General features: G+C 39.2%; 1 protein-coding gene across 1 annotated transcript; it reads right to left on the minus strand.

Annotated features, from left to right (window-relative positions):
* Positions 1–784: 784 nt before the first annotated feature.
* On the minus strand, positions 785–9,045 carry prkab1a (protein kinase, AMP-activated, beta 1 non-catalytic subunit, a). The gene is made up of 8 exons (XM_084746088.1): positions 8,931–9,045; positions 7,070–7,252; positions 6,792–6,961; positions 6,357–6,450; positions 5,926–6,040; positions 5,112–5,245; positions 4,756–4,824; positions 785–2,171 (listed from the first exon to the last, which is right to left on the minus strand). Exons 2-8 carry the CDS (start codon positions 7,217–7,219, stop codon positions 2,094–2,096), a joined length of 810 nt encoding a protein of 269 aa, XP_084602214.1. The 5' UTR covers positions 7,220–7,252; positions 8,931–9,045; the 3' UTR covers positions 785–2,093.
* Between the last annotated feature and the right edge of the window lie 5,051 nt (positions 9,046–14,096).

Consider the following 14,096-nt stretch of genomic DNA (forward strand, 5'->3'; position numbering starts at 1 on the left):
AAACATCATTTTATAGAAGCTAATACTAAAGATTGGCATTGTTCCTCGGCCCAAATCAATGGTGCCATACTGACTGACCCAATGTCTAGACCGCAAACACTGTTTCAGCATCACAGTTCCATCTTGTCCATGCATTTCAAAGCATCAGCCCCAAAAGAGGAGCCCAATTTTCTGTGCAGTGTGCATATTTCCTTATGTTTGAATGTTCCCGAACTATTTGTCCATCAACACAATGCTTTCGATTGTGGCACGAGCACCGCACTGTGTTTGTTTGAGCCAAAGAGACAGAGTGCTGGTGGCTATGCTCAGGGGAGGAAGTTGGCGAGCAGAGCAGAGGGAAATTTTAGCCATGAAGTTGTATCGTGGCAGTAAATGTACAGTGGAGGTTATAGTTTGTCTATAAACACTGTAAAAGAAGTTGAAGCACTTCCTCTGTCTTACTTCCCTGCTTTCTTTATTGGGCATCATCTTCATGTTTATGTGTATAATGAAAAAAGAAGTAGACTTGAAGTGTAAATAAAACGCTTCAGGTCGTCTTTACACCTGTGAGACGCAGGTGAGACGCGAGACTAATGACATATATAGAAATGTACAACATGAGAGCTCCCCAAAAGTGAAGCCAAAACCTTTTGACTACCCCCTGGTGGCTGGCTACAGTATAGGTCATAAACCCAGCCTCCTCCATGTTGGCAGATGGGAAATAGCCAAGCTAAAATGTCAAAGTCCATATCAAATTAATTTTTCACAAAGATGGTTTCTGTCATACTATGAAGTGTTCATTTTTCCAGTCAGTTCTGGATTTAATCAGTTATTTGATGCTATAAAAAGCAGGTTTCATGTCATGATTTACAGTTGAGCATGAGATGTGCAAGTGAAAGTCACATTTGAAATGTTTGCAGTTGAGCCCAGGGGTTAGCCAGCTGGGACCAACTATCTGGTGTGACTTTTAATTCATGGAATTTGTTCCCACTATATGAAAGAAAGAAAATAATATTACTTGTGCAAAGATATGTCAGTTTGAAGACCACTAAACCTGCTTAGACAGTGTAAAACGTGATAAGCATTATTCTTCTGATACATTGTCATGCCTTAACTGCACATACATTGTATGTATATTCTACTTTACAAAACAAACGTTTCTTATTATCATAGTGCAAAACTAATAAGGTAATCCTAAAGATTAGACCAAATTCATTGCTCAAAAAATAATAACTTTAACTAACTGGTTTTGGTCTCAACTTGTCTATGTCTTGACTGGAATGATCTTGACTACAACACTGCAACTAACTATAGAAAGTTTTTGACAACAAAACATCATCAGCCAAAGTAGAAAAAAAACACATCACTGAATACTTAATTATATAAAATATCTGCTGTGCGCTGTGTGGGTATCATTAAATAACTATTTCTAAAGATAAATAGGCAAATGAAAACAGTGGAGAACTACTGCAGTGCATTTTTTCCCGTCTTTGACCTTAACATTAACAGTCTTGATTGTACTGCTGTTGTCTTCTCAATCAAGGAAAACACTAAAGCAACGTCAAGCACCTAAGGACTTTCAGTCAGATTTTCCCAGCCTTTTACCAATCCTCCTCATTACATTTATGTCTGTTTTCATTGAAGACATGTCACGGCGTCCTACCTCCTTATTATTGCCTCTCTATGTCTACTAAGCAAAGATAGTGTTGTTGAAAATTACAGAGGGCAATCAGTGCACAAATAAAGGCAGGTTATATAGGATTGGAGCGTGAGAGTGACATTTACCATCCTAAAAAGATGTGTACAATGACTGGATATACAGTGAGTGTACAAGATATAATCTCAGAACGGTTAACCTCTTAACTTTAGGTTAATATATGATTTTCATCTAGGTGATTCCTGCTTTCTCTCAAGTTTGGCTAAAGAATACAAGTGGTCACACACTGACTTTCTGTGTGTTAATCTTCAAGTCGAGATGTGAATTTAACAGGTGAGTAATATGGCCTGGATTCACCGGTTGACTTTCTGTTATGGAAAGAACAGGTGAAGCTAATATTTTGTACACTCAGTGTACAGTTAACACACTCAGACAGGAATAAAAAGTCAGTCTTCAATCAGATGGGTTTATATAATAAGGTGGTGACATACTTCTTCTTGTAGCGATGTGTCGCACTGAGCACCATCACTCCATCCTGTAACAGAAAAACACAACATGGGGGAAAAATTTGCTTTTAAAAACTCACATTTTCTACACAATGCAATGCAAGTTTACAGCTTAAATGCAGTGGGCCAATGGGAACAATGCTATCAGTCATACCATGTGCAGTGTCACCATACTGTAAACCATAGAGATTAGTGGGAGGGCCACCCACTAATCTCGACGACCCGCTCCGCTCACTAATCCCCATCAACAATGAAGCAATATAATATCTACCACTACTATATTCCTGTCTCCTGCTGTTAAGCAACTATTTATGGAAAGCAAGCACTTCTTTTTGCTGCTTTACATTAAAAAGATATGTTCACAACTTTTAAAGCCTCATTTTAACTACAGATACATAGCATAATTTAGCATAAAATGAGGACTGCTGCTCTTCTACTAGAAGCATTTCAGGAAGAGATCTCTTAACAGCCAGTAGGGACAAGAGGAATGACAAGAAAACTGTTTCAGTGTACACATGAATATGTATTAGAAGTGCTGTTAAGAGAGACTTAACCTGTTCTTTAAAGGTCTTTCACCACTGAACCACTAGAGGGCTTTTATTGTGAAGCAGCGACAGAAGGTGCAGTCTTACTGATGGAGGTGAGTGGTTTTAACTACTGCAATTCAGGGGTTAACAATTACATTTATCAGGGCTGATACTGATTATTAGTAATCAGTGACACCACTGACTCATATTAGAAGTAGAAATATGGAGTGCATTTGCAGCAAAATTTTAAAACTCAGTGTGAAAATTTAGGATAACTCCAATAGAAAACTCTGTGTAAATGACTTTAAGAGAATTTTTTAAATTATATTTAAAAAGTTAACTAAAATTTGTTTTGAAATTTGAATCATTCTCTCACAGTCTCTGTCCTCAATCTGCAGTCCCAATTCAGCTCCAGATTGTGGTGCAGAAAGCAGAGCTGCTCAGCCAGCTCTCCAGTGAGAGAGCTTACTTTCTTCTATGGCTATAACTTGGGGCAATTTCAGTCCCTTCAAAAACTGCTGTCATTTTGAAAACCCAGCTCTGCTCGCCAGAGCAGATCTTATCTGCAACTGTATTCCTCCTTGCCAATAAGAGTGCCATTTAGCAAAATATGTAAGCCATAAAACGCAACAGTCATGTTGGTTTTTATTGCTTGTTGATCTGCATGTTGATTTGGGAATTTTCAGAGTAACATGACAACTAACACTTATCACACTTTAAATGTGCAGATAAGCTTGGGTTGCAATATAATAGTTACAGAAAGGCTGTGTGTTGTGTTTGCTGATAAAGAAAAGAAAAAAAAGTCTCTGTTTATGTAATGTTACAACACAACTGGTCCAGGCTGAAAAGGTAGCTAGTAGGTAGCTATGAGTCATCTGATTGAATTTGTTATTCTACCTCCAGCTTCCAACTCCAGAACACATCTAATAAACCTCCAGTTTCAGGCTATTGTAATTGTTTTTAGCATAACTTGTAGGTGTTAACTAGGTAGCTCATTTTCACAACAAATCCCTGCAGACCTCCGTCCCTCACACAGGCTACCTTCCGTAAAGTGGAAGATTTGGCCAGTAACACACACGCCTTACAGTTGGGCTGTGGGTGTGCTAACCAGAGGTGGAAGCAGTATTCAGGTCCATCACTTAAACAAAAGTCCTACACTCTAAACTTTACTAAGGTAAAAGTATGTGTTATAGCAAAAAGTACTTAGAGTAGTAGTCCCTGTCTGTGTTGTATTATTATAGTTGATGTTTTTGGATTAATATTACTGCTGCATTAATGCGGATGTTGCATATTACTAGTGTAGATGTTTAAGGCATAGCTATGTTAAGTAAATAATGTACAGTTGAGGAGTTTAATCTACAATAATGCATGATATTCTACAAGACCATCATATGTTCGCATTATTTGGGAATTTACGGTATGTTATTTTAGAGAAGTAGTATTAACTTGGTTTAAAGAAGATGTTCTTTTGCATATATACGCTGCAGCATCTTGTCTGCTCCTGTATAATTGTTAGATCATATTTGCAGATGTCCTGACACCGCTTTCAAGTGAAAGACACGTTCTAAAAACAAAAAATAACCATGACAAATTAAGCCAACCAGAAAAAAGTCAATAACTACTGCCTATCTGGCCAGCTGTCAAATGACATCTAAAACACTGTGTTTGGTTTGGATGGCAATCCATGAGCAGAGAACAATGTGAACTCTGCTTGAGTTATATTTTTTCCTCTTTTTGCTCCAATTTAGTCTGACAGGGCTGCTAGTATTTATAGCTTGGCATGCACGTTTAGTTTGTTTTTCCTGTCACAATGTGGGAAAAAGGGCAATTATCTGTCCTTCAGCCCCCCTATTAGCAGCTTGTTATCAATGTCGGCACTACACAGATGCAATCTGCTGCGCAAGCTTCGTGCAAGCCTGCTAGCAGCTGCAGCAGCTCACAGCTGCTATTAAAAATGCTAACAAAGCTGGTCACTTTTCAAGTGTCAACACAGAAAGTTTTCCCACATTTAAGCAGCCGTATGGTACTAAATATCAGCTAACACAAAAGTATTTTTAGGCATGATTCAGTCAACTTGGGATCTTACCTTAATGGAAAGAGCATACAGGTGGTTGAGCATGACGTGGTTGGGTTCTGGGAGTAATGCAGGGTCACACTGGATATGAAAAAAAAAACATGTCAACTCTTTTTTATGTACAAACTTAATTAATTACTGATGTTGTACCTGTCTTAGGTGTTTATGACTTGATTATTTTTATTTGTGATTGCATATTTCAGCCAAGTATAAAGATGTTGTTTAATGCTTGAAAAAGGGCTATGACAAAATGTGCTTTTTCAAGGAAATTTTTGACAATATTTCAACAGCAAAAATACAGCATGAAATAGAGAAGAAGTTCTTTATTTCAGGAAAACCCACAGTGGAAATAGCTGTGAGCTACTTACAGAAATTCCAGTGTCTTTGTTGAGAATGACCTGTAGCAAGTGCGGTGGGAGTATGGGTGGAGACTTAAACTTCTCTTCCTGTTTAGGAACATAGGCATCCTGATGATATGGCCCGGGGGGAGAGCTGGAGAGGTCTTAATTAGGGAAAGAAGGAAAGGCAGAGTGAGCGTGGAACAATATGACTGGGATTGAATATTTTTTCAAACATTTCCACAACCATAGTCTAAAGACAGTAATTAGTCTGCGGACAAATGAAAAATTGACAGCTATTTTAACATGTCATTTTTGCATGCATAAATGCTCAATTAGGCCTGGACTTTGTCAGTCCATCTGTTGTATGAAGTCTTCTGCAACTCCATCTTGTTGTGCTAAAGCAACAAAAAAAAACAAACTGGTGGGTGCAGATTTTTAAAAATGGTTGCTCAAATAAAATGCTGAGAGTAACTGACCAATCACAAATGTTCAGCGCTGCAAGTATCAACCCCAAAGTTCCTTTATTTTTGGAAAATATTACCCTCAATGCGGAGACTTTTTAAGGGGTAAAATAATGTCCCTGGAACTTAATTTAGACCCTTGTCCTCCACAGGGCCCTAGACTATCGGAAATCTCCTGCTGTAGAGTTTTAATTTCTAAAGGAACAAGATGATTGTGGTAAATAATACAATGTGATGTTTATTAATAGTTGCCAAAGGTTAAAAAATAATAATGGGTATGTGTATTTGAATTTTTTTTTGCACACTGTTCCATCCTGGCTTTGAGACCCTGCACTACACGTCTTCTAGGGCAAATATGAAAAGGTGTTTTCAGCACTCACCTGACATGTCAGAGCATTTCTGCGAGTCCACCATTAGGGCATCAAACACCTCAAAGTCAGTTTTTTTCACCTGGATGACATTATTGACTGTCCCGAGTTGACTGGTTATGACTGGCTGTGAGGAAACACGAGACAATCAAATTCACAACTAAAGCCCAAAAGTATCAATCAGCCAGACACAATATAATTTCTATGATAGATAACCACTGTTTTAGTTAAAACGCCTTTGACGAGACAAACCCCTAAAGCAAATCACAGGTGAAAAAGAATTCAGTGAGCCAGAGCTGCTCATTTGTCAAATCAATAGGAACTGTTTCCATATTTTACTGTATTTTTTTTAAAGATAAACAGGATAAAGCTTGTTATTTATACAGCATAACAGATATGGTCTGGACAAAAAGTCATATCGGGGTGTGAGAATAATTGCTGACCTCAGCTGGGTCATGGGTCCACTGGCCATCCACATAAAATTTGTACTGATGCTCCCCTTCAGGTAGATCAACAATGGCCACAAAGGTGTTCTGACTGATAGATGAAAAGAGAGAGCCTTTGGCACACAGAAACACTGACACAGAATCTTTAACCACATCAGTAATATGCATGCCTGCTGGTTAGTGAGCAGAATTTAAACAAGCCATTAAACTGGGTCTACAAAACCATTCATACTCCCAGACACTTACGAGATGAAGTGAGACTGGATTTTCCCCTCATAAAACAACCAGCTGTTTCATAAAAAAAACTATCACAACAAGTTGTATTTGTGTGTTATTAGCTTCAGTGAGGAATGTTTAATGTTTTCCTACTAATGACTAGAGAATTTAACTGACAAAATTTCAAAATACACACAAAAACAAATGCCCCCTCACCTTCTAATGAGGGGAATCTTGTTGGCCCAGTTGTTGAAAGACCCAGAGAGGTAGACCTCCTTGCCATCTCCAGTCCAGCGAAAGACTGTTGGCCTGTCTAAAGTTGGCCCTTTGTCATCTGCTTCTAAGTCTTGCTGCCATGCAAGGAATTCCTCTTTCTCCAAAGGAGCCTGAAATACCAATCAAACAACTCCCATTCATTTATAAAATGTACAAAAGTCCATGGGCATGACAATGCTGACAACATAAACTGTCTCTGAGAGATCAACACAACTTACTTTCATGTCTTCACCATGGAAAATATCTGCATCCTCTGGACTGTCCATCAGGATTTTTGGCCTCTCTCCCTCCTTGATACCTCGGCTGTCCCTCCGCTGAGCCTTCTCCCCCTGGCCCATGGCAGCCCTCTCGCTGCTTGTATTCCCCATGGCTCTGTCTTCTTGTAGACTGGCACAAGGTCACTGTGAGCAGGAGTTTTAAAGTTTAGCAAGAACTCAGGGAAAATTGCACAAGCCCATCTGACATTTTTTTCTAATTGGTCATTAATAGCTGCTACTGGAGTACTGGCAAGAAAAGTTGCTTTTTGAGAGAGTGAGAGAGTTCAAGGATAGAAATAAAGTTTTGAGTTATCTAGAATGAATGCGATAGCAGAATATGTTTACTCGAATGGTAGCAAATTGCAAGCGCCTGTCCATCATAACGAGGTAAAAAGAGTTGGCAGGCTTATACTCCACACCTGGCTGCTAGATTTACCAGTTCTTTGCACAGTATGTCTTTCTAAACAAAACATATTGTTTACTCATAAAGCAATCTCTGCAGCAGTTATAGACAATGGACCACTCAGGTGTCTTCCTATATTAGGCTCAAAATTACCTTTACAAAATATTTCTCTCAACATGATACCTTCTCTATTTAAAGAACTATTTTTCTGTTCAGTATATATTTTGCTTAAATTTCACTATGGTATAAAAATATATTTGGAATGACTAGAAACCATCTTGAGATAGAAAACCCACTACAGTCAACACACATATATTGACTTTTTATCATGTACTTTACCAATGAAACTTTGACAAAATAAAGGCAGATACAGCAAATAGATTATTTCCAGGATGTCAAAAAATCAATGCAAATTGAGATTCATATCATTGTCAAACAAAATGAAACCAAATACTAGAGATGACCTTGAAAAAGCAAATGTTGTGACCTGTTTAAAAGCAATATGTTTTCTTTCACCACAAGTGTTATTGAAACATTTCTCTGTGATGTAACAACTATCATGTGAATATTGCAATGTGTGTCACCAATTTGTAAACTCGGTTTAAGGTGGCACAAAGGGGTATCGACAAAAAGTGTTAAGTTAATTATGTTAAGTGGTCTGGGTCAGGATTTACGTAAGAACTGAAGTTTAATAATTCAAATACTGTAAGCTTTTCTGGCAAAATGTACGAAAATGTACTTTCCTGGTGATGTCTGATCAAATCTTAGTCTGTAAAATAAATCATATCAACTATTTACTGCAAATCTTGGTTTATATAATTTGGGTAATTTATGATCATGTTGTTTATTCCAGGTTTTTTTTTCTGCATTACTACTGTTGACGGAGTTGTACTTTTCCACTATATAATACTATTAAGAGTTTGAGAACAGTACTTTTTCTACCACTAATCGTGGTGTTCTGACTATATTAATGAGACGATCATGTGAAGAGGAAATTATATTATGCAGCGTTGTTATCTAGCATGCAACACTTCACATCAATGTTGTTGACATTGGCCACCAAAGGTAGTGACCCGCAGCCAAGGCTAATGTTATGTTAGCTGTTTTTAAAGGCTAATGTGCACGGAAATAAACTCCACTGCTAACTCATATGAGATTGTAGCTTAATTTGGCTGTATGTAGCGTTATTTGACGATTTAGTTTCATTCAGTAGTGACTAACAATAAGAGGTAGCGTAATGGCATACATGGCTTAATAAAGCTAACCTTAGTTAGCAGCTAATGTTAGCATCAGTGTGTTTGTGTAGCCGGCTGGACGTCCCGTTAACCCACACAGCGCTACTGGCTGCTGCACAAAATGATGCTAATTTAAACCGTGGATGTACTGACTATAAATACATTAAGTCGTGACGCTTTTTACCTGAAATACGTTTGTAGTAGCTGTCGGTGTTAGCTCATTTCACCGGCCAGAAAACAAAACATTTGGTCACGCAAAACAAACCCGCCCCCCCTCTGTGCGCAGGCGCAGTAGATCAAACAAGAAACACAAGGTGCACTTGATTAAAAACCACTATTACACAATGTATTATTTCCTCACATGTACATACTATAGTATAAACGGTATTTGTTACAGTCTGGCAGTGTTTTGTAATCATGATCATATTTTAAAGTCTATGTAGCCCTCTGTAATAAATGAGAGATGTAATTTTAGGTATTCAACGCTAGATGGAAGCGTGAGTCAAGGACAGTGAACAGGCTACAGTATGAAAACACACCTCTGTTTGCATGTGATGAGCTGATAAACTGGTGAGCCTTAATTTCTAGTGTGTGTAAAATATGTTTTGTCTGTGAAACTTTAAGGGATATACAAAATGCAATTGCTACAAATAATGTCCATCATAATTAATTAGGTGTGGACTGCTACAGTATAAAAAAAACAGAAAAAATGCAATATTGCTAAGTATTTTTTGCTTACATACAATATGTATACTGCACATTATGTACATGGACAGATTATGAGACTATGGGCCCCTGACACAGACATGTTGAAGGCCCTCCTTTATAAAAGTACACCCAGATTGAAAGACACAGTGTCTCTGTAGTCATGTCTCTCTTTGTGATATTTTTGTGTCCCTTTGTAGTTGTTTTGTTTCCTGTCTTAGTTGTATTATATCTTTTTGTTCATTTTATGTCTCCTTGCTGTCATTTTTTGTAGTATTTTGGTGTCTCTGTAGTAATTTTGTGTCAGTTTGTGGCTGTTTTTAGTCTTGCTGTCATTTGTGCCCAATAGGCCTATTCAGTAATCAATCCATGATTGTGGGCCTTCATATAACATATTGCACCACTGGATCACTGTTAAGTAGAAAAGAGCTCTTTATATTTATCTGTTGTCCTTAATGTCATGTGATGCTTTCTGGTTGGTAGCAGTATCTTCAGCTACATTTAGGGTATTGATCGAAAAGAAAGCATGACAACAGCATTGTTGACATTTACCATGAGTTTGTTCAGCGATGACGTGTGCAGCGAATGAGTTCAACCTGCCATTCACACAAAAGGTCTTTAAGTGGCCTTTGAACCATGGAGGTCCAGCTGTAACAATGATAAGGTTACCTTCAAAACTTTGTTTACTTTGAGTTCTCTGCACCCTGAAATATCACGCTCATTATAGATGAAATGATGCAGCAAATCACTGATCATTATGTCAGGCAGCCCAGTCAGCTCTTAGGACAGAGCCAAACCTCATACAGCTGCTGTGGTCACATTTTCTCAGAGCAGTGCTGCTGTGCCAGTGCACCTGTCAATAGATGAAGCAGATATTTTGACTTGTCATCGCAGGAAAAGCGCAAGTGTAATTAATAACACTAACTATGTTCTAATTTCGGTGTAACAGTAGCCATACATACGGGCCAACATGCAGGGCTCTGTAATGCCACACCTAATAATGGAGCAGTAGTGGACTTAGGCTGTCTGAGGGGCAGAAGCCAAAAGAATAGAAAGGGCTGCAGCTGTATCTGTGGGACACCAGTGTGCCTAGAGTCTTGATGTATCATCATGTTTTCTCTACTGGAAGGGCACTCTATAGGGCACTTTACTGGGCCACTCCAGAGGGCCCTGTACCACATTTTCTCCACTGGATGGGTACCATAGAGGCCACTCTATCATGTTTTGTCCACTGGAAGGGCACTACAGAGGGCACTTAAACACATTTTGGCCACTGGAAGAGCACTCTATAGGGCACTTCACTGGGCCAAACCAGAGGGCCCTGTGCCACATTTTCTCCACTGGATGGGTACCACAGAGGCCACTCTATCATGTTTTGTCCACTGGAAGGGCACTACAGAGGACACTTGAACATGTCTTGTCCACTGGAAAGCAACCCTAGAGGACACTTTACCATATTTTTTCATTGGAAGGGCACCACAGAGGTCACTTTATCAAGCTGTCTTGGTCATCGGGCCACTCCAGAGGGCACTTTATCATGTTGTGTTGGTGGGCAACTCAAGATGCCATTACCTACCAGTTGTTATAAGTTACATGTGCTAGACCAGTTTAAAATGTCTGTTTTCAGTGTTCTTATTATTTATTTTCCAGTTGTTGTTTGGATTTATTTCAAACTGTTACACATGCAATAACAGCTCCTCTGATGATAGCATGAGCCTTCAGGTATCTCACCTCAAGGGATACAGTTCACTAACTTCTGTATTTTGTGTTCGCAGAATCATGTTGAGCTGCAGCAAAACCTGAAAAAGTGCCTATTCATCTTTGTTTGGTCCCTGCACCACCATTCCCTAACCACAGCGATTCTCTTTTTCTGCAAACTTTGACACAGATTCAACAGAACTAATGATGTGCACCCCCAAACAGCTCTCCAACATCCTCCAGACGCAGGGGGGTAGCGCATGCTTGGAGGCTTTAGCACATAACGAGGAGCTAAATAAAAATGTGTCCAGCAGAGATGTGTGAACTTAAGGGAGGTTAGCTTTCACTGGACCGTTTAAAAACAGAAGAATCTCCATTTCACAAGGTCCTATTATCGAGAATGTCACAGCAGACACAGCCCCAAATTATGGGCACGGTCACAGTTGATTGCAGCACACAGATGTCGGCCCACACTGGGTGTTCAATTACAGAGATTTAATTTTTCCCTTCACAGCCTTTATGCCTTGTAATAAACAGCGTATATTGTTGTTTTCTCCTCAGGTGGCTTCTTAGCTGGGAAAAAATATCATTGAGAAATGTGAAAACAATAAGATTGTTATTGTGTGATGCAGTAATTTTACGTGCGTGGGTTTTTTTTTGTGCAGATACAACACTTTCATCAGAGTACTTTAATATTTCATCAAGTTCAAGTTTTAAAAAGCCCAAAGTCAGGCATGTTAGACGATTGTCCTGGAACCAGACGGCTGTAATTGGCTCACGTCAGCTTAGGAGACTGAGTGGGCTCCAAGGAAGAACTTGGCCTGACTGGTGGAGGTGGGATGTGATGTTTTCTCTTGCATGCGGAGGTGGATTTAAAAATGGATCAGAGATGGAGTTGGATGGTATGGCGTGTTGTTAGTTTTGATGTGTTGAGAATGTTGATATGTCAGTTGGCAAACGTAGAACAAGGACTGAAGAGGGGGTGGGTAAACCCTGATACTGGATCGCTGTATGACTTTGAAAGCTGTCTTTTCTCGTGCCAAACAGAGTAAATCTGAAGCCCGAACTGGGAGAGTTTTCACAGTCTCATTAGAAATCATGTATGGTCTCACAGGCCTGGTGATAAACTCAGCGATCTGACTGACGCGCTGACATTTTCTTGTGGCTCCACTCTGGCACCGCTTCCCCAGAGCCATGACCACGCTGCCACTGCTGTTTACCATTACTCATCCCTGCTGAGTGAAGCCACCACACAACGGCAGTCAGCCGCACCACGCCGCCTCGGCCAGCAGCTGGCCCTAATACACTCTCTGTAGGACAAGCCAGATAACCTTTATACTGAGCTCCTCTGGATTACACAGGGAGGGGGGGGGTGACTCACACTTGTTGCCTTGGCACTCTAACAGGCTCACATCTGTGCATGCAGCACACTTGACACCCTTGTATTCATGCATTTGTTCCTTTGTGAAACACTGAATGAAAAGGTGTTTTATTAAAGAAGCAGCGTGTAGGATTTAGCGGCATCTAGCTTTCAGATTGCAGTCACCTCACCTCACCGTCCCCTTCCATTCACGCAGGAGAAACAACGGTCGTGCCGAAACTTGCACAAAATGAAAAGGTCTTTATCTAGAGTCACACCAGTTTCAAGTTAAAACGTGTATCAACCTGGCTGTCTGCGCCTAAAAACATGCAAGTTAATTGCATGCATGTCTTCCCATCTCTTATTGCTTTTTAAATTGTGAGTCTAGCATTATTCTCAGCTACCACAAGTCTTGTAATAAGTATTTAAATTTAGCAAATGCTATGCTACAGACACTTTACACAGACAAGATACTCCTCTGCTGTTACAGTAAAGTAGCCTCAGTAAATCTCAACATATTCAAGAAACCAGGAAAGATACCACTGCTGATACATTTATCGAGTTGACTTTAGCTTACCTCAGTGTTTTCCGCTGGTAACATACAATATCCATGGTAAATAGCATTTCATACAACTCTTCTGTGAAGAATGTAGGGGGACACTCAAAGAGTCAGAATTGTTAGTCATTAACAACCAAAATTGCTAAGCAGAATTAGAATCATTACAATCCAAATGATACCCAACCCTAGTGATTATTCACTAACGAATAATACTTTTATTATATTCAGTTTCTAGCATATTCTGCCATTCAATTCCTCTAAATCTTACACGCTGGATCTTTAAAACATTGAAGTTTGAACATTGTGGAAAAGGACCAGTTCTAGATCTGGGCTTAAAGGATATATTATTTGGCGTTACTCTGTATTGGTCTATGCATTATTTTGGATCTCCACATCAAGTCATATCATTTAAAAACGGGTCACTTCTTAAACCGGAGTTAATTGTACATTTGTTGGGGACTGTTTTCAGAGGCAACTTAATAAAGTTTAGTGCTCTAATGAGTATTACAGCAGCATGGGACTGATTTAAGCCTAGAGTGCCCATGTTGAAGATAATAAAAGAAGATGTCAGCCAGTTATGTTTTTATGGTCTGTGCCACAGATAAATAAGATGCTACAACTACATGGACAGTACTTGTTATTAGGATCAATTCATTGTTGGTTTTGATAATTTAATGTGATATGTTAACTGTAAGAGTGTAGAAATAACAGAAAGGATAAGGCAGGCTTTTATTTGAATCTTGAATACATGGCATATAATTGTACAGCAGGGATTTAAAAACTTGCAGTTTTATTTTGTCTGAGACTTTCAATCTGCTTGCTTGAAAGCTTGATTGGTCAATTTGCCTTACATCGTGTCAAGATTTGCCATGGTCTACTAGAAGCTTAAATTAACTGGAACAACTTTGTTGAATCCACTGACACCGTCCATCAAACTGAGTCCTACACGCCACTGCAGCTTAATTACATGTCTGTGTAAAACTTGTGTTGTACAGAAGGAAGAGCTGTCTGTTCTCTTGATGAAATCA

This window comes from Lutjanus erythropterus, chromosome 20 (genome assembly GCF_056507025.1).
Source record: "Lutjanus erythropterus isolate fLutEry1 chromosome 20, fLutEry1.hap2, whole genome shotgun sequence".
NCBI classification, from domain to species: domain Eukaryota; kingdom Metazoa; phylum Chordata; class Actinopteri; order Lutjaniformes; family Lutjanidae; genus Lutjanus; species Lutjanus erythropterus.

Bases quoted from the DNA above. Each gene is read 5' to 3' on its own strand.
- prkab1a (XM_084746088.1), bottom strand. From the start codon at position 7,219: ATGGGGAATACAAGCAGCGAGAGGGCTGCCATGGGCCAGGGGGAGAAG. The intron at 6,041-6,356 runs GTCAGCAATTAT...GTTTCCTCACAG, and splicing joins GGACCCATGACCCAGCTGAG to CCAGTCATAACCAGTCAACT. The intron at 4,825-5,111 runs GTAAGTAGCTCA...TTTCATATCCAG, and splicing joins ACAAAGACACTGGAATTTCT to TGTGACCCTGCATTACTCCC.